This window comes from Aethalodelphis obliquidens, unplaced genomic scaffold (genome assembly GCF_003676395.1).
Source record: "Aethalodelphis obliquidens isolate GAN/ISIS:26980383/991018 unplaced genomic scaffold, ASM367639v1 scaffold25, whole genome shotgun sequence".
Taxonomy (NCBI): domain Eukaryota; kingdom Metazoa; phylum Chordata; class Mammalia; order Artiodactyla; family Delphinidae; genus Aethalodelphis; species Aethalodelphis obliquidens.
In genome coordinates, this window is record NW_020837969.1 from 20,026,011 (window position 1) to 20,046,199 (window position 20,189).

General features: G+C 36.2%; 1 protein-coding gene across 3 annotated transcripts in view; it reads left to right on the forward strand.

Annotated features, from left to right (window-relative positions):
• Positions 1 to 20,189, forward strand: part of SGCZ (sarcoglycan zeta) — a 908,802-nt gene that overhangs the window by 853,873 nt on the left and 34,740 nt on the right. For 2 of the 3 annotated variants that reach the window (XM_027122721.1, XM_027122722.1), the window contains one exon: positions 12,657 to 12,779. The exons of the other annotated variant lie outside the window; for it this stretch is intronic. In XM_027122721.1, the coding sequence (XP_026978522.1) occupies positions 12,657 to 12,779 (123 nt within the window). The remainder of the gene's footprint in view (positions 1 to 12,656; positions 12,780 to 20,189) is intronic. 3 annotated transcript variants of the gene reach the window in all.

A 20,189-nucleotide genomic window follows, 5' to 3' on the forward strand; every position in this document is an offset into this window, starting at 1 on the left:
GCCAATGAGATATAAATAAGGTGGTGTGTACAATTTTAGATGGTGTCTTTTTAAAAAATGGACCTGCCCTTTATTCTGTCTTCCTGCTCTCTAGAATGAGACTCATTAAAATGACCAGTAGCACCTATATTGGTCTCCAAGATAGAAGCATAGTTTGAGAGTGGCAGAGAAAAAAATAGAAAAGGCCTGCATTCCCAAGACCCCATATCTCCATTCTAACCATGGACCACATACCAAACATGTATCAGAAAGAGAAACAGCCTAATGAGTATTCTGATATACAGTAATATCCAGAATGAATATTTTGGAAATATAATTTCAACTCTTAGATATGCCTGCAATAAATAAGTGATGATAAAAGAATTTGCCCTACAAGTTTTTCAGATATCCTAATAATATTCCATTTAAACTCATCATCAGATTACTTACATTCTCTGAACACCAAAAAGCTATTTTCAGGGAAAGACAGGTGGAGGTATGCTGGTGAGGGAAATTTGGACTAGTATTTAAAATGTGCTGCACATGTGGCTATAAAACTTTCTTTTCTTATTGAGCTGGATAATCTGATAACAAAGAGTGCTTTGAATTGGAAAATTCCCTTGGAGTTTAAAAAAATATATTAAAGTGAAGGACAATATGTTGAAAAGAATTAAAAGCTTCATTTGGATGATAACAGCGTAGGAAGTTACTTTAGATGACTCTAAAAACACACACACACTCTTTTAAATACCTATTCTGAAAGGGGGAGATGAGGCATGAAAAGAGAATACACACTGAGTAATAGATATCAGTAAATAAGAAAACTAAAAGTCCATTTTGCAAATTATTTTTAACAAATTCAAGTGATCTCTACTGAAACACAGTTAACTGCCTAAAAGCATCGGAAGTTTCTCCAAATATTTAATTAAATAAATGACTTCATCACATCCTCGCCCCAAATATTACTAGTATGTTCAAAAATTTAGCTTGGGCGGAGGGGCAGTTTAGTTATTTATAATTGTTCTTGAATATTTTGAAATATTCAGGATACCAAGAAATCTTTCCAGAGACTAAGGAAAGTAAGAATGTTATTAGAAAGATGAATGTAGGGGAAAAGTAGATCTTAGAGAGATATTGTTTATTTTATTTATCTGAAAACCCCGTTACCTTATTTAAATAACTCATTAGACAGCCGTTTTATTAAACTGGAAGAAAGCAATGGGTTAGAGACATGCTGTTTCTGAATTAACAGAAATTTTAATTTAATTTAAAAGACTCAATCTTTATTCACTACCTTTGCTTTTGTCATTCCATTTTGAAAATAAATATTTCAATGTATTTACCTCTTTCTTTGGGTTTCTGTATCAGTTAGGGGCTTGGAAGAAAAAAAAATGGCACAGAGGAAAAAAAGTGGAAGTGGGACCTGAGATAAACCTTGAAGGTAGAGAGCTAAACGATTGGGGTAAATTGTGGCCCTATTCACTGAGAAGGAGATTACTGAGGAAAAAATAATTTGGCAAGTGTGTGAAAATCAGGAGTTCTTATTGAGACAAACTATATTTCAGTACCTTGTAGACATCTATAAAAGGTGTTTATATAAACTTGGATTTCCAGGTAAATATTAGTGCACATGTTAGAAATCTTGGACTCAACACATACATGTTACTTAAAGCCATGATCCCAAATGAGAACCCCCAGATGCATGGAGAAGTGAGAGGAGTAAATAGAGAGGATTTCCTTCCATTGTTTTTGGGTTTTTTCTTTTGCTCTGGAGACTTTCACACAGAATACAGTTTAAGAGGGAAGAGATATGGGGATATATGTATATGTATAACTGATTCACTTTGTTATAAATCAGAGATTAACGCACCATTGTAAAGCAATTATACTCCAATAAAAATGTTAAAAAAGAAGAATCATTATTCTGACCTCTGAGACATGTAAATGTTTAGAGAATAGGAAGAAAAGAAGAAAGCAAGGATATAGCCTGGAAAAGTATGACTAGGGAGCTAGTAAAAATGCCAAGAGTGTGGTTTCTCAAGTCTAATGAAAAAAGCTGTTAAGGAAAAATGTGTTGAATGAGTCAGATGCTACTGAGAGATCCTGTAAGATGAGGTCTATGGCTATTAAATTTTGAAAAATGTTTATTCCAGATCTTGATAAGACCAATTAGAGTGGAGTAGAGAGAATGAAATCCTGATGTGATTGACCATTTGAAGTGGAAAATGTTTGTAGTCCGGATGTGTAACTAAACTATTGATTAGATATTATAGATTGAAATGAAACTTAAATGTTATAAAGCCTCATTAAAAAGAAAATTACTTCCTCTTAGTATTAGTTCGTACATGTACACTGATAAAGCTGTTGTTGCCATACAACCATTAGGGTGGGATACTCTATTTTAGAAAGTACTAAATCTCATTGTGCTCTAATGAATTTTCTGGTAGTTTCAAGTTAGAAATATACTTTTATTAAGCACATGTTGCTCTGGTAGTATCATCAAGTAAACTGATCCAAAATCACAAGAGATTATGCATACACAGGGGAAATTGTAATCTACAGCACTTCTCTTCAAAAACATTTTCTTTTTAAAATATGTGGTTTTAGTTTAAAAAGCTATGCTATTTAAAGCTGCTATTTAAAGTTGTACCTGTGAGGATGTGTACATTGATTGTGATGCCTCTAATGAGGAAGTAACACTGATAAACCTGATCAAACAATCAATATAGATTTTGGTTTATCAGCCTTGTATAATTGTTTAGCAATTCCAATATACTATAATCTCCTTGGGTACAAAACCCTTTTCTTCTTTATTTTCACATACTCAGCGTTAACCTAGTTTGTGAAATAGAGTGAATATTTAATAAATACTTTAAAATTATTGACAATTAATACTTTGGATCATATAAGACTGAAAAAAACATGGTTTAAATACCACTTCAACGTAAATGAATGCTTCTTAGTGTGTAATTTGTGTCCAGGACAAGGGCGTATAATATAGAAGTGTTATTGCAAGAAGGATTTATCATCTACTGATACAACAGCGCAGACAACCTGTAGACTTTGGACTATACAAAACTAAACTTGGTTCCAAAACCTGGAATCAAGACTCATTCTTGACTATCTAAGCAGTATGTTAAATTCTTAATCATTTAATTATTTTTCAGTAGATTCTTTGTTATTCTTTAAATAAATTATTATTATTTGAAAATGATGACAGTTTTATCTAATTCTGTTATACATAATATCATTTACCTTTTATTATCTAAAATAAAATTGATATTTATATATTGACCTTGCATTCAGAGACTTTGATACATTGATTTCCTAATTCTAAGAATATCTTTGTGGATTCTTTGGATTTTCTACGTATAGAATTATGTCATCAGTGAATAATCTAGTTTTGTTTCTACCTTTACAATTCTTATAAATTATCAAACCATTTTCTAGTTGTATTCCACTGGCTATGATATCTAGAACGAATATAACTGTTGAATATAACTGTTAATAGTAGGTATCCTTTTCTACTTCCTTATGTTACAAGGAAAGCTTTCAATACGTCATTATCAAGTGTCAGGGGTTTAATATGTTTTTATGGATCCCTTTATCAGGAAAGGATACAAAGTTTGGTAAATGGTTTTCTTATGAACAATGTTGAATTATGTCAAAAAATTTTTATACCTCTATGAGCTAATCCTGTCTTTTCTCTTTAAAACTTCAAAGATAGTTAAATACATTTACTGAGTGTCAGATATAAACCACTCTTACATGCCTGGAGTAAACATGGTGGGCTAGTGTGTTACTTAGGCTTTTTGATTTTTTGTTTATGAGTATAATTATACTGTAATTTTTACTCAGTGTGCTATCTCTGTAAGGTTTTCGTGTCAGAATTATGCTAGCTTCATGAAATCAGTTGGGGAGTGTTTCGTATTATTCTGTTCTCATTAAGAGTTGTAATTTGTATTCAAGTTAATTCTTTCCTGAATAGCACAGACTAGGATTTCTGTGTGTGTGTGTGTGTGTGTGTGTGTGTGCATGTCTGTATGTGTATATATGTAAAGATTTTAAACTATTTATGTAATTTCTGTACTGTGTTGTACTATATTATAACGGGAGTGCTCAGGTTTTCTGTTTATTCCTAAGTCAATATGGTAAGTAATATTTTGTAGGCATTTTTTCAAGTCAAACAGATTTTCAAATTTATTGATACAATGTTGCTATAAAATATTTGTACCATTTGAACGTCTATAATATCTGTAGTAATGTCCCTTTTTATTACTGATATGTATTGTTATATTTAAATATTTTATTAATTAATTTCACCATAAATTGGTCTATTTTATTAGTTGTAATAAATCTACTTTTGACCTCATTGATCTAATGTATTATAGATTTGTACTCAATTTCATTAATATCTGCCCTTCATTATTTGTTTCCATCTACATTTTGAGGATTTTTGTTGTTGTTGTTTTATTGCTGTTGTTTTCTACTACTCAGCATAGGGGGATGTTTGATGATTAATTTTTAGCATCTTGTCTCTTCCAATATAGCTATGTGAGGCTAGACATTTTGTTGTAAGTACTGATTTAGCATATTTTACAAGTGTTGATAATAATATTGTAATCATTGTTTAGTTTGGAACACTTTCTAATTTCAACTATTATTAGAATTTTGCCCATTGCTTATTTTAATGTGTGTTTTAAGATTTCTAAACATATGGGGATATATCAGTTAACTTTTGTTATTTAAGATTGATTGCAATGTGGTCAGATAAAAATCTCTATAATTTTCATGCTGTAATCTGTTAAGATTTGCATTAAGCCAGAGTAATGATACACTTTTTAAGGTATTTAATAGAGTAGGTTGAGATAAAATAGTCAAATAAAATATTCAATTATTCCCCAATATATATAAGTCATTTTTCTGAAAACTTTATACTTATATAATGTAGTAGACAATTATATTCCAATAAAATGGAAAAAATATTCAATTGAAAAGGAGCACTTTCAAGTATTTATTTTATTTATATATGCATATATATATTTGGTTTTTTTTTTTTTTTTTTGGCCACACTGTGCATCACGTGAGATCTTAGTTCCCTGCCCAGGGAACAAACCCGTGCCCCCTGCATTGAAAGTACAGAGTCTTAATCACTGGTCCACCAGGGAAGTCCCTAAAGTATTTAGATTAAGGATTCAATGCACGACCAATATGCCAACGTTGATAAAAATGTTTTAATTGTCCCATTATTATTATTTTTTTTGCTGTGTTACTGAGAAAAGATTTTTTAATCTGTCAAGAATCTGCAATTGGCTAGTTTTTCTTGTAGTTTTGTCAAATGTTGCTTTGTTTTGACATCATGTTTCTACATCTATAATAATTTAAATTGCTAAATATTCATGGTGAATCAATTTTTTGTCGTTATGAAGTAACATTTGATATATTATTAATGCTTTTTAATTTAGAGGTACAGAGCATATTTTTTCCTCTTTTTTTTTTATTTTTTTCCTTTTAATTAAAGACTGATGAATTTTTTGTGGGGAAATTCAGTGATACTTAAAAGGTGGAACATTCCCAGAATTTCTGTTTAATAAAGATGAACATGACGGAGAGGAGAATACATAGAAACTTAAAGAAGAAAATAAAGAGTAAAAGAATTCAGCTAAAGGAAACCCAATTCAAAATTTATGAACTCTTCAGAATGAGTGGGGTCAGTGAGTAATTTATTGATTTCTAGAATTGGAAAGTTCAGAGCTTGATTCATTAGTTTCTGACTGGATCTGACTATTTAAGCAGTAGTTTCAGGAATGTCTCTCTGTCCTTCTCTTTCTCTTCTTTTTTTTTCTCCCTTTCACTGATTGGCTGATTTCTCAGGCAGACTTTCTCCATGTTGGAAGTACAGCTAAAAGCTTCAAGTTTATATCATGCTCAGTGTCTGATCTCAAAGAAGAATGTGCCTCTTTTTCAAAACTTGGAGCAAAAATCAGGAGAGCATTTGAGTCACGTGCTTGTGTATGGATTAACTGCTTTGGTCTGAGAGAATAAAATCCTATGAGAACTGAACCACTTCTGGAGAAAGAGTTGACCTCCCATGCCCCCATGGGGAGTATATTGTCAGGAAAGAGTCTGTGGAGCAATGGCATAAAAAAGATGTTTACTCCAACAGCAATCAGGGAATTGTAAATTTAAACCATAGTGGCATACCTTTTAACATGCAGATTGGTAAAAATTAAAGTCTTTTAACGTTCAGTGTTTGCAATGATGTGGAGTTACAGGAAGACTCATACTTTCTCCGTAGGAATGTAAATCAATACAACCAGTTTGGAAAGCAACTTTTTATTATTTAGTAAAATTAAAGTACACACTCTGCTGTCCAGCCATCCCACACCCAAGTAAAAGCCCTAGAACGCGTTTGCCCAAGTGTAGAAGGATCCTTACACAAAAACATTTATAGCATAATTGTTACAGATTCTGATATCCTAGAAACAACCTAAAAGATTTTCAATGGAAAATGGATCACTAATTTGTGGTATATCCGTACGATAGAATATCGCAGTGAAGGTGAATAAACCAGAGCTACAATTTAACAAAATAAATCTAGTCACTGAAAAATACAAATAATATAAAATGGTCTGTCTGTGCATGTGTGTGTGTATCTTGTGCAAAACATGCAAAAATAAGAAAAAGGTTTGATGGATACATACATAAGTAGTAAGGTTATAAAATGGGAGTGATAAAGACTCATTTGGGGACATTGCTGACATCTGGAGCTCCCTGAGGACGAAGGGACATATGATTAAGGAAAGGTTACACTGAAAGGTTCACCTATTTTGGAAATAGTAGATATGTATTCAGTGGGGTGGTGGGTAACATTATTTATATAATTATTGTATGCATAAGTTTTTCATAACTTTTTAGAAAAGGATGACGGTAAGCAATAGTGTGTGATCGCAGGGATAGTATAGATGGGCAAGGAAGTGATACACAAGGCTCAAAAGAACAAATGGTGGAGAGTCATGGAATTCATTTCAACTTAAAAACCCACTTTAATTGAGGAATATTGTGCACAGGCTTCGGTCTAGACACAGGACTGTAGGGAGTCCCAGGTAGGGCTACAAAGGTGAATATAGCCTCAGAGTTAATATAACTACCTTATTTGCTGATGGAAGAATGGCTGCTCCTCCAGTTCCAAAACAGAAGGCAGTTCCTGAGGGTAGGGGGAAAGAAACAAAGACTGATCTCTGGCAAGATGCCATGAGGATTGCAGCTCCCCAAGGCTCAATAGCCCTTCTTCTGAGACAAGCTTCCCAGCCTGGCCCTGGTGACCTTCCCTTTATTCTGCTGCTGCTTCTCCTCTTGTCCCCCGTACACTCAGAGTGCACTTTCCACGTGCAAGATTTTAATGACACACATCGTGTAAAATAAAATAAACCCCAGGCTTATTTACACTTATATTTCATGAAAGCAGCTTACTTTGTTTCAAACTTGATTTGGTTTTTTTCCTGACCCATGATAATTCTAAATCAGCAATTTCAGAACACTGAATTTAGTTGACTGTATTGAATCTTGTTTTTGTTTTTCTTGTGGGAATTTCTAATCTTTTAATAATGCTCTTCTTTAAGACCTTGAAAATATTGACAGACATACAAAATTAGAGTTATATAGGAAGAAAGGATTCATCCTGCTATGCTTGAGGAAAACACACCAGACATATCCATTTTGATCTTTGCCTTGTTTTCTTTTTATTGAAGAAAACTTTCCAGTTCATGTCTTCGACTGATTTAACATAGAAAATGCAAAGCCAGTACATAATTAACGGAGCCTCTCTACTTGTCTGCAAAACATGCATTTGGACACTAAATATGACTGTAAGAAATGTGAACCTTCCAAAAAGGGCAGTGGAGCCATCTCTGAGGGAAATAAGAAATTAACATTGTTGTTGTTTTATTTGTTTGCTTTTAAAGAATCTATACAGAACATTAAATGGACTAGAGAAAATGTTAGGATATGTATTGAACACTTCAATCCTTTTAAAAAACCTATTATTTTGCTTACATATTTTCTTTTTTTCCTGCCAGTTCTCTTTTCTTGTTCTTTTTTAAGTTGAAGTATAGCTAATTTACAATATGATGTTAGTTTCAGGTGTACAGCATAGTGTTTCAGTATTTTTACAGATTATAGTTAATTGAAAGTTGTTACAAGATAATGACTATGATTCCCTGTGCTGTACAATAATATATCCTTGTTGCATGTCTATTTTATACATAGTAGTTTGTATCTCTTAATCCCATATGTCTATCTTGCCCCATTTCCCTCTCCACTCTGGTAACCACTAGTTTGCTTTCTATATCTGTGAGTCTGTTTCTGTTTTGCTACATACATTCCTTTGTTTTATTTTTTAGATTCCACATATAAGTGATATCATACAGTATTTGTCTTTCTCTGTCTGACTTATTTCACTAAGCGTAATATTTCCTAGGTCCATTCACATTGTTGCAAATGGCAGAATTTCATTATTTTTTATGGCTGAGTAATATCCCACATCTTCTTTGTCCAATCGTCCATTGATGGACACTTAAGTTGTTCCATAATGCTTTGGCAATGGTAAGTAATGCTGCTATGAACCTTGGGGTGCATGTATCTTTTCGAATTAGTGTTTTTGGTGTTTTGGGATATATACCCAGTAGTGGAATTGCTTGGTCATATGGCAGTCCTAGTTTTAGTTTTTTGAGAAACCTCCATACTGTTTTCCACAGTGGCTGCACCAGTTTACATTCCCACCAACAGTATACAGATGGCCAACAGGCACATGAAAATACGCTCAGCATCGCCAGAGTGTTTGCCTGGCTCGGTGTGGGGCACACGCGGAGGTGGTCATGGGAAACCCAGCAGCTCCAGAGCAGTCCTCTCTCTGCCCTCTCAGTCCTGCCTCGAGAGCGAGCCAGTGAGCACACTCCTCACCATCAGAGTCCATCCTTCCCACAGCCCTCCTGCCTGTCCCAGAGGTCCTCCAACCAGCCAAGGCAGCTGGTCTTCCCCACATAGGACCCCAGGACCCAGGCACCCAGTCTGTGGCTCTCACCTCTCACTCCCCAGTGTGCTCACCTTTGTATTCTCCCTTTCCTCTGAGTCTCCTCCCCGGGAGCACAGGTCCCAAACTGATCGCTTTTCTTCCCTTCCTGCGCAATTATGTGTGGACCTTTCTCACAGCCTTGGTTGTAAAGGAGTCCTTCTGCCAGTTTCCAGTTAGTTTTCAGTGAGAAATTTTCCACATGTAGATGTATTTTTGATATGTTAGTGGGGGGAGGTGAACTCCACATCCTCTTACTCTGCCGTCTGGATCCATCTCCCTCTTTTCTTGCTCTATACCTAATCGTTCTTTGATTTTTGAAGTTGCTGACATGAACTTCTCAGAGATATTCTGAAAGAAGCACTTAGTCTTGATACTTTAGTTAGCAATTTGGTGTTTAAGATGACTAATAAAATACAGAGCTTCCAGGATAACTTGTCTCCCATGATCTATTTGCTAAGGAATCAGAGCTCTTTATCCAGAGACATTCAGACATATTGCTTTCCTGCAACTCTGGAGGCATCTTTGATTGAGATAAGGTTAAACTGGACATCACTGCCCCACTGAACAACTGGCTTCTAAGGTGATCTAGCCTAGAGAATATGAGATGCTAACTTGAAACCTGAAACACAGCATAAGACAACACAAAGCACGTTAGGATATAATAAATTCAGTTCCATATATATAGCCTAATATATTTATTTTAAACATAAATATTCACAACAATGCAATATATGTCCAATTACATATATTAAGTGCTTTCCATTTGCAGAAAGGTAATATACAGAAGCACAATACATTCAAAATTATTTTCTGACTTAAAATATTTACTTATTATCAATGCACTGCTAATTGCTTGCAATTTTGCCTTCTGTACTTATACTAATACGTTGAATAGAGTGTAGTCTGCTGTGTTAATTTATATATCTATTTTTCAATTGGATGAGTCTTTATCCATTTATTTATGGCCTAGATGCATCTCTTCTATTCCAGGTGCATAAATGTTTTCTAATCTGCTTATTTTCTTTTGCTTATTTAAATGCAATGAATTAAGATTTCAGCTTACTTTGCCACATCCAGACACTTAACTTATATTTCTAATAGTTTCTGTGACTTATAATATAGCATTTTTATGTTAATAAATTGTCTCCCATATAACAATACTAAGTATTATGCCAAGAAAAGTCTTGCTGCTGTGTGTGTGTATGTAGTGTGTATGTATGTATGTATCTGTAAGCACAGAGATCTGTATACTTCAATGCCATTAAAGTCAGAGCTATATTTTGTGGATCAATTCACCCAATAATTAAATATATTTGAAGGAAGCAAGGTAGTGTACATGTTAAGTTTTACATGTATAGTATCTGTAATATCTTTTTGGCAGTTCATATTTAAGGTATGCCTCAGTTCCCTGAAGATAGATTGAAACACAGAAGCCTCAAAACTCAGAAATCACTTTTATCAACACATGTGGCCTCAAACATGGCTTTTTGAACATCATCTATTTGAGTTATTATGGTTCAAAGATTAAAAGCTCAATACAGGAAAGTTAGGCCATGATGAGAAGGAAACAAAATCAACTGAACACAGGCTGCTGAAATAATGTTTGCAAGATCAAATGCAATGACTGTGACCAGGAATGATAGGTCTTCCATGGTTTCTCCAATATTACCATTAAATCCCAGAAGGAAAGTTATTTGCTTAAAACAACAGACTTTAAAATACAATTTATGCTGTTTTGAACTTGATAGCTTGCATGGTTAACACCAGTTTTTAAGTATTTAGCATTGTTCTTATTGGAGGTTTTCACATTTTCTTTGTGGACCTGAAAACATATATGTAGTTTCAGAATATAAGAAAAATTTCTTGTTTTCAGAGAAATTATCCCACATATTACCAGTTTGGAATAATGTCTTCCTCTTATTAAGTACTCCTCAGGAGCTATGATGATGGGGAGGTGTAAGTTACTGAAGTGTAAGTACTAAAACCCATGGACTAGGGTTGAGAGTAGGGCTGAGGTGGGGTTGAGGACTAAGGAAATGGGAAGAAAGTTAAGTCTTGCACTCATTCACCTCTACAACATTCTCCTACTAAAAGCCTACTAGAAACTAGACACAGTTTTAAATTTAGAGGGCGTTTTGGAATACAAATATAATCTCCTGTTTTGAATTCCTGGGGGTCATATAGCTAACAAAAAATGGTAGTACATTGTCTTACTCCATTTGGATTGCTATAACAAAATACCATAGACTGGGTGGCTGAAAAACAGATTTTTATTTCTCACAGTTGTGGAGGCTGGAAGTCCAAGATCAAGGTGTCAGCAAATCCAGTGTCTGGTGAGAGGCTGCTTCCTGGCTTACAGACAGCCAGCTTCTCCCTGTGTCCTCACTCCATAGACTGCATAGAGAGAGAAAGCAAACTTATTTGTGTCTTTTTATAAGGGCACCAATCCCATTCAGGAGGGCTCCATTCTCATGACCTAATCACCTTCCAAAGACCCCATATCCTAACACCATCACATTATGAATTAGGATTTCAACATATGAATTTAGGGCATACACAAATATTCAGTCCATAGCATATGTAGAGAGAAATGAAAAGAAATATGCACAAAGGGTGCTATGCCCAGGTCCCTGAGTGGACCACATTGTACTTGCCAGGAGTTTCTGATGTAGATAGCAGCAGAGGGATGTTCCAGATCTCAACAGGAGGGGCAGACACAGATCCATATGCCAAATGCATTACGCCAAAAGAAAGAAATCACTGTTATGGAAATAGCAGTTCCTCAGCCCCTGACCCGTTTGATCATCTTGCTGAAGCCCTGCTCACTCTCAAATTAATTATGTTTTCCACATATGGGAGCTGGCTTTGTGGATTGTGGATGAATCAATGTGCAAAATTGTCCAATAAATTGAAAATAGATTTCAATTGCATGATGTAATTGTAGTTCTTTAAAGTATTTTAATAAAGAAAATTATTGATTAGAAGATACATTGGAGAACACTAAATATATATGTTATGTATGTATATATAGATATACATTTGCGATATTGAATCTAAAATGGATTCACATTCAGTAGTAATAAAGAGTGAACAAATTGCAGTATTAAATCTATGAAGTGTAGAGTAACTAAAGGTTCACAACTGAATAATGCTTTATAAGTACCTTGTGATGTAGCAAGTGTGGGCACTATTGTCTACTTGCAGGGAGAAAACACGAGAATCCTTCAGTCCACAAGTCCTTATGAAGCATCCAGCACATGCCAGGTAAAATGCCAAGTCTTCAGGCTGCCACCAAGAACAAAGCAGACATCGTCTCCCTTGTGTATATGCAGAGATTTTCTAACTGGCTAAACCCACACAGACCTTGTCAGGACTATGTCAGGATTTAGAGGTCAGATGTGTACCCAACCCACCTAGCCCAGCAATACCTTACCAAATTAGATAGCCTCCTGAAAAGGATGGTAATTTTAAAATATTAATTTAGGTATAAAACATACTGTAGAGATTAAATAATATATATATTTCTCTTCTTTTTTAAAAAAAAATACATGTTAATGGTTTCCTGGATACCAGATTCATTTTTAAACCTTTCCTCTGACCATAGGAGCTGATGCTGTGGAAGCTCAGTGTAAAAGATTTGAAGTGAGAGCAAGTGAAGATGGCAGGGTGCTGTTTTCTGCAGATGAAGATGGGATTACCATTGGGGCTGAAAAGCTGAAAGTTACAGGTACTGTAGATGGAGGTCTTGGAACATTGTTTACTTCTTGAAAGAATACGCAACTGAACAAGAAACTACTTTTTTATATCTATGGTCCCCACGCCTGAAATTGAGTCTTGCATAATATCGTGATATCACATCATTTGATTTTCCAGTAGTCATAAACAGAAAGCTCTGGTCGTGGTTGCAGAAGACACTATAAATATTAGCCTTAACGATATAAAAGCAAAGCTGCATGTCTCAGGCAGGGTTAGGTGGAGGAAACTGAGTGTGGATCGTGGAAGAAAAGGTGGGGTGCAAACAATGATTGAAGATTACTCAAGGTAATAGATAAATACAAGTTAGAGGTGTTACTCAACAGTAAGAGATATGCAAAAGAGGAACTAAAACATCAACTTCAGAATGAAGTAAGGGGAAGGTTATAAGTAAATTAAACTCCTGTTCTTTAGGGCTCATAATTATCTTCAAAAGTATATCAATCAAGAAATAGCGCTAATCACCTATTACTGAGACATTATTAAAGTCATTATTCTAATATTAGGGCCCTTAGTGTCAACCACCAACTGAAATGAAAAAGCAACAACAAGAGCAAAATAACAGAAAGTGAAAAGCACGATTGGGAATGGGGAAGGATTTTATTAATACTATTTTAAGCATTTTGAGTACAATCGCTTTTGAATAATTTGATTTACAAAGAGGCCTATATTAAGAAATTAAATATGTTTGGCTTAGCATTTCCCAAATTTGAGTTTGGGGACAGTTCATGGGATATCTATCATATCTGGGTAGAACAGCGCCTGTGGGCCGTGTGAGAGCAGTCTGCATGGTAAATGACCTCAGCTCTTGGGCTGTTTGGGTTAAATTCTGCCTCCACCATTCAATAATTTGAGTAAATCTATGCCGTCTATTTTCCTTCATCTAAATGATTGAAATGATAGTGCGCACATGCCTGTGTGTGCATGTGTGTTTTTAGAATGTTTTGGGCACATAATGAAGACATTGTAAAGGTTAGCTTTTTGTTTTTATTAATAAAGATAATATTGATATTGCCAATATCCCAGACACCAGGGTCTGCGTGGATTTCAAGAAAGATACACTATTAAATAGCAATGAAATTCAACAAAGATTGTAGAATGGGGATCTTCACCGGGCATCTCTGGTCTGGCTCACAATCTACCACCACCATCCTTATTGTCCCCGAGGGCCTCCTTTCTTTCTTTCGTGAGTTTTCTGATGAGTAGCTGGAGCCTGCACCATTGGGTTAGTGCTTGGGCTGGTTCCCAGGACTGCCCATCAGCCTCATTTCTCTTTCTTTCTTAAGACTCCTTAAAAAGGTCAGGAGTAAACATGTACATGGGATAAACATTGGCCTTCCTAAGTCTTGAGTTGGCAGTCAGGGAGCCAAAAAAATTTTTTTAATTAAAAAATCATGAGGAGAGCTTCCCTGGTCGTGCAGTGGTTAAGAATCCACCTGCCAGTGCAGGGGACACAGGAAGGGGTCTAGGGGTCTGGGAAGATCCCACATGCCGCGGAGCAACTAAGCCCGTGCACCACAACTACTGAGCCTGCACCCTAGAGCCCCTGAGCCACAACTACTGAGCCCGCGTGCCACAACTATGGAAGCCCATGCACACAGAGCCCATGCTCCGCAGCAAGAGAAGCCACCACAATGAGAAGCCCACACACCACAACAAAAAGTAGCCCCTGCTCGCTGCAACTAGAGAAAGCCTGCGTGCAGCAACAAAGACGCAACACAGCCAAAAATAAATAAATAGATAAAATAAATTTATTTTAAAAAAATCATGAGGATTTTCCTTGGCAAAGAGCACAAACAAATCAGAAAGGACATTGACTTTAGGGCCCTTGATGCTAATGTCTGAGTTGCTAGTTGGTGAGAAAATCAGGAACCAGAGTAAAAACACACTCAGAGGGATTGGGCAGATGTGATTTTAATATTTAACAATCTTTAAACCTTGGTAGTGTCTGAAGTTATCAGCTTTGATACCAAAATAATCCTCATAGCTTTTAGGATATTATACACGTAACCAAAAATTATTTCATCCATTTCAGATATTTGCATTGGGTACTTTGTATTCATAAGTGAAGGGTAGTTCTGGAGCTCTTGATGGCTTTTATGATCTCATGGAATTCTAACTTTCTCTGATCTTTATATTACCTTGATTTTTCTCATAACTATTGCAGTGAAGTACTGTCTTCACAAAATTAGACCCAATAACTAGTTTTTGTAATTTTTCTTGGAGGTAGATGGATACTCACATGTATTTCCTCTTTTTCTTGGTAGCCTGGTTGCCTTTGAATTGTTAATTGGGCTATTAAGTCAGAGGAAAAAGTGTTCCCTAAAAAATCTAAGGATTTTCTGCTTTTCAGTTAACTGTCTTAGGGCAGTCATCTCTGCTGACCTATTATTCATTCTTTCTCTCTTTCTCCCCTTTGTATGTGTGTGATGTATGCATGGTATATTGTATGATGTATAGATGGATAAATACATATATCTCACTCTAGCTCTGTTTTTCCATTTCTTTCTCTGTCTCAAACATATACACACAGCTTTGAGTTTATTTTTCATAATACTCTTGTTTAATCTATACTTTCCAATTATCTCAAAAAATTAATCAGTTTTACAATATGTTTATGTATCATATGACTCCAGAAGGTCCTAAATAATAAACTAATACAACTTTGAGTTCATAATTACAGAATCCAGGCAGATTTTTGTAAAGGATGGAAGTGTCACACAGGAGGGAATGATGAGAGTGTCTATAACAAGTAACCCTGGCTTTTAACCTGATGCGGGTATGCAAGGGCCACATCTTTCATAAATAATGCTAAGTTAGGAAATACTTTATTTTATTTTTATTTTTTAAATAAATTTATTTATCTATTTATTTCTTTATTTTTGGCTGCCTTGGGTCTTTGTTGCTGAGCATGGGCTTTCTCTAGTTGTGGTGAGCGGGGGCTACTCTTCATTGTGGCACACAGGCCTCTCATTGCGGTGACTTCTCTTGCTGTGGAGCACGGGCTCTAGGCACGCAGGCTTCAGTAGCTGTGGCACGCAGGCTCAGTAGTTGTGGCTTGCAGGCTCAGTAGTTATGGCATACGGGCTTAATTGCTCAGCGGCATGTGGGATCTTCCCGGACCAGGGCTCAAACCCGTGTCCCCTGCATTGGCAGGTGGATTCTCAACCACAGCACCACCAGGGAAGTCCTAGGGGAGTACTTTAATGTGATTAAAATCCCCCTCAGTATCCAGTCACACTTCTGTTTCTCACAGAAGAACCCAGATAGACCCACAGACAAAGACACAAACATACACACATACACACTCATTCTCAAATTCCTGTGAGGTCCTTACTCCATTACCAGAATACGGCATAGGAACTTTATAGTAGCTTTATTCTTTCCTGCAATACTTCTAAAATAAAGGAAAATAAAGTTATCAATGGCAAATATAATTTAGAATTTCACATGCTTAGAGGAGGAAATTGTGCATAATGTAGCATGCAATTTAAGGGCACTGGGATTGATTAGTAACCTCATATGTACTTTAAAGCAGTGCTTAAATATTTAACAAACTATACTACAAAGAAACAGTGACTCCAAGGTATTTCATGTAAATTAAGTAGCAGTGCTGACAAGACTTCAAAGTTGCATGTGACAAGAGATCTGTGTGAGGTTGATTCTAGAATTTTAAATTTGTGACACAGAAATTTTCCATTTAAGCAATATCCATAGGGATTAAAATGGAATCTTTCTAATTTATATTTTAAGAAAAATGGTATTTCGTACATGGACTTCTCTTTCCAGGTGGCAGAAGTAGTTGAATTTATTTAGATAATAAGTGTGTCTATCCAGCTGAGGCAAAATCACTTATGACTAAAATTATTTGTAGATCTAGTGTGGCTCCGGATACTCAAATTTACTCTACTTGGAGCATAGCAGGGATGTACTTGATGCATTTAAATACTTTCAGGGTGCAGGAGGGTGGAAGTAAAGTGGCAGGTAGTTACCTGAATACCACCAGCCCTCATTACCCCATCGGCATGTTCAGCAATCAGTCAGTCACATGCTTTCAATTTTTAACGTTTTTACTCTTGATATTACTTGACTTGCTCTGTAGTACTTTGCTTAAATTTTAATTTGAATATACTTATTTGACCTTAACTTACCCTGTCTATATCATTGAATATATGGGAGTTTTACACTTTAGCTCTCATATGCATACTTGACAACTTTATTTTCCTTTGTATTCCCTAATATTGGTCAGAGATACTACTTAATGCAATTATCTTTTGAGACCAGGTCAATAAATAAAATATATGAACCTTACACGCAGAAGACTCTTAAATTTAGTGCTTTCAGGCAGAATCAATCAACTGCGATTTGTACTTTCACTTTTATTCCAAGTAGTATATTAACTTAGAAAACAAAGTGCAGGTCATTTGACTTTATAAAGTGAAAGACTTTAGTCCTCTAGGATACTTTCATGTTAAATTAAAAGCCATTAGTTGGAGTTAGATCTCTCTGTTTTGCCTTTGAGAGAAAAGTAGAAAATGGCTCAATGTATGAGAAGAAAGGATGTCTCTTTTTTATCAGGCAGTAGAAATTAAAACTGTCAATTTGAAAGAATAGTGAATCCGAATCATGCATCCACCCTGTGCCCTAGTGTTTGCTTGAAAGCCAAGAGTGTCATTCCTTTGTCTCTGTTCTAATTGAATGATTGGAAAGATAGGTTCCAATGCTTATTTGACAACAGAAGAAAGAGTTTTCCAAAGAGCTGCCTTTAAATTAAACACTGTGTTTCTGGGTTGAAATCAGTATTTTCTGGTTTGTCTTTATTAGTTAGTCTTCTACATCCTTCTTCTCGTCTGTTAAATTGGGACATTGTGATGGGGTGAGCTTTGGAATCAACCTTTCTATTACATAGGACTGTTGTTCCTCCAGGCTGTCCAAATGCTAAGAACATGGTAACACTCAACCAACAGGATGGAGCTGCTTGGTCTGAACGGCACCTGAAGAAATGTGATGAGATCAGGTGCTGAGGAAAGGGAGGTGCAATCGCTTCATTTTCTTCGGTGTGGCATTTCAAGTCTGTAGACTTGAGTAAATCACTCAACTCAATTTTCTAGTTGTTTTTTTAAATTAGTCCTCCTCCTCCTTTCCTCCCACCCCAGCGAGCCTGAGGAAATGCTTCAAAAGCACATCTGCATGGTTACTGTCTCTAGTTTTTTAAACTTACAGAGGATAAAGCTTTTAGAGATGTTAAAGATGAGTACCACTCTGGCCCCCAAATTTCTGGGTGAAAACTGATTGCAGGTTTTGAAGTGTATTAATAATGAACTATGCCATCGTCAGAAAATAGCTGCTTCCTCTGAGCACCTTACTGACAGTCTTCTCTGTGACTTATTTTATTTCTCTGAGTTCTGACTTAAATGTTTCCTAATTTTGTTAAAGCAAAACTTCTTGAAAATATAATTGGTGCAATAGAAATGTAAAGAAAGTCATAAAAGAGGACCCACTTTCCCTTTATGAGTTTCAAAGAATTTGTGGATTTGTTTTTAAAGCCAATCGCATTTAGCAAAACTTGAATGGGGCTCCAGAGCAAGGGGTATACAAGAGTTTTTTTGTTTTCTTTTTTTAATTATACTCATGACTTTTCTTCAGGCTTGACATTGTTTCAAACAATAAAATATAAATTTGAACAATGTAATGAATAAACCACAGATAACGTTTTTCAGAGTATAGAAAAATATTCTCCACATATGTCTTAGTCAACTCAGGCTGCTGTAATAAAATATCATAAACTGACTGGCTTAAAAAATAGAAATTAATTTTTCTCACAGTTCTGGAGTCTGGAAGTCCAAGGTCAAGGTGACAGGATGGTTGGGTTCTGGTTAGAGCATTCTTCCTGGCTTGCAGATAGTTGCCTTCTCAATGTGTCCTCACAAGGCAGAGAGAGAGCGAGCCCTGGTGTCTCTGACTCTTCTTATAAGGTCACTAATCCTATAATGAGCATCCCACCATCTCCCTCATCTAAATCTGATTTTCTCCCAAAGGCTCTGTCTGCAAATACCATTACACTGGGAGAGATAGCCACCACACATTTATTTTGAAGAGACAAAATTCAGTCCATAGCAATATGGTAAATTATTTTATTAAATGTGGAAAAAATGAAGTGTATAATATTAACTTTCAATGCTGTGAAGATCTTCATACAGGGATATATAATTACATAGGGTAGGTTTGTAGCTATTTGATGATGTGGCTTTAATACAATGGTCAATCTCAGAGAATCTGGACACATCAATGACTATGTGGTCCCTTAGCCTAGTCCCCTTGAATATCAATTGTCAAATTGATAAAACCAAACCAGAAGTAGGATTCTAAGGTAGTTGGATTGCAAACAGTGGAAGACTGTAGTCCCTGTTGAGTGAGTGAAAGACAGGCCTTCTGTATTATTGACTGAAAGGGAATCCTGCAGATTCAGTCCATTTCACTTCTCCTTTTGTTCCTTTCTCAGTGGACGTGTCAAACTTCTGGTCACCTTACTCTGTAGGATACATCATTTTATCACTGAAATAGAGTCTCAATCCTGATTTCACTGGCCTGATTAGATAACTCCAATTCTTTTAAACCTCCCATGCATGCTCACAGGTAGGCTGGAGATCACTTTTTGGCAAGTTCAAAACTGTCCTCAGGAACACGTTTTGGATAGGCTTAAGTGTCAAGGTAAGTGCTCAGGTTGAAGCCTCAAAATTCTGACTTTAGGAGGGAAATTGCCAACCGAAGAGTAACTATCAACTTTTATTTTGAAATGATTATAAATTCACAAATGGAGGCACTCCAGGATCGTGACAAGTTGTGGCAGGGATAAGGGAGGATGGGGGCATCAGCTGCTTCTTCTAGATGCTAGGGAATGCAGCTGGACTTTGATCCAAAGCAGGCTCTCCATATGGAAAAGGCCCAGAAGACAATGCTTGGCTGGAGGACTGAGCTGAGTGCAGAAGGCCAGTGACCCTGTGCCTTTGGATTGGAGAATGTAACCCATTTACATGTAAGCCATGTGGCTGACAGGGTCTTGGTGCTCCGGCCAGGTGTCAGGCCTGAGCCTCTGAGGTGGGAGAGCCAAGTTCAGGACATTGGACACCAGAGACCTCCCAGCCCCACATAATACCAATTGACAAGAGTTGTCCCACAGATCTCTGTCTCAGTGCTAGGACCCAGCTCCACTCAATGACCAGCAAGCTCCAGTGCTGGACACCCCATGATGAACAACTAGCAAGACAGGAACACAACCCCACCCATTAGCAGAAAGGCTACCTAAAATCATACTAAGTTCACAGGCACCCCAAAACACACCACCAGATGCGGTCCTGCCCATCAGAAGGACAAGATCCAGCCT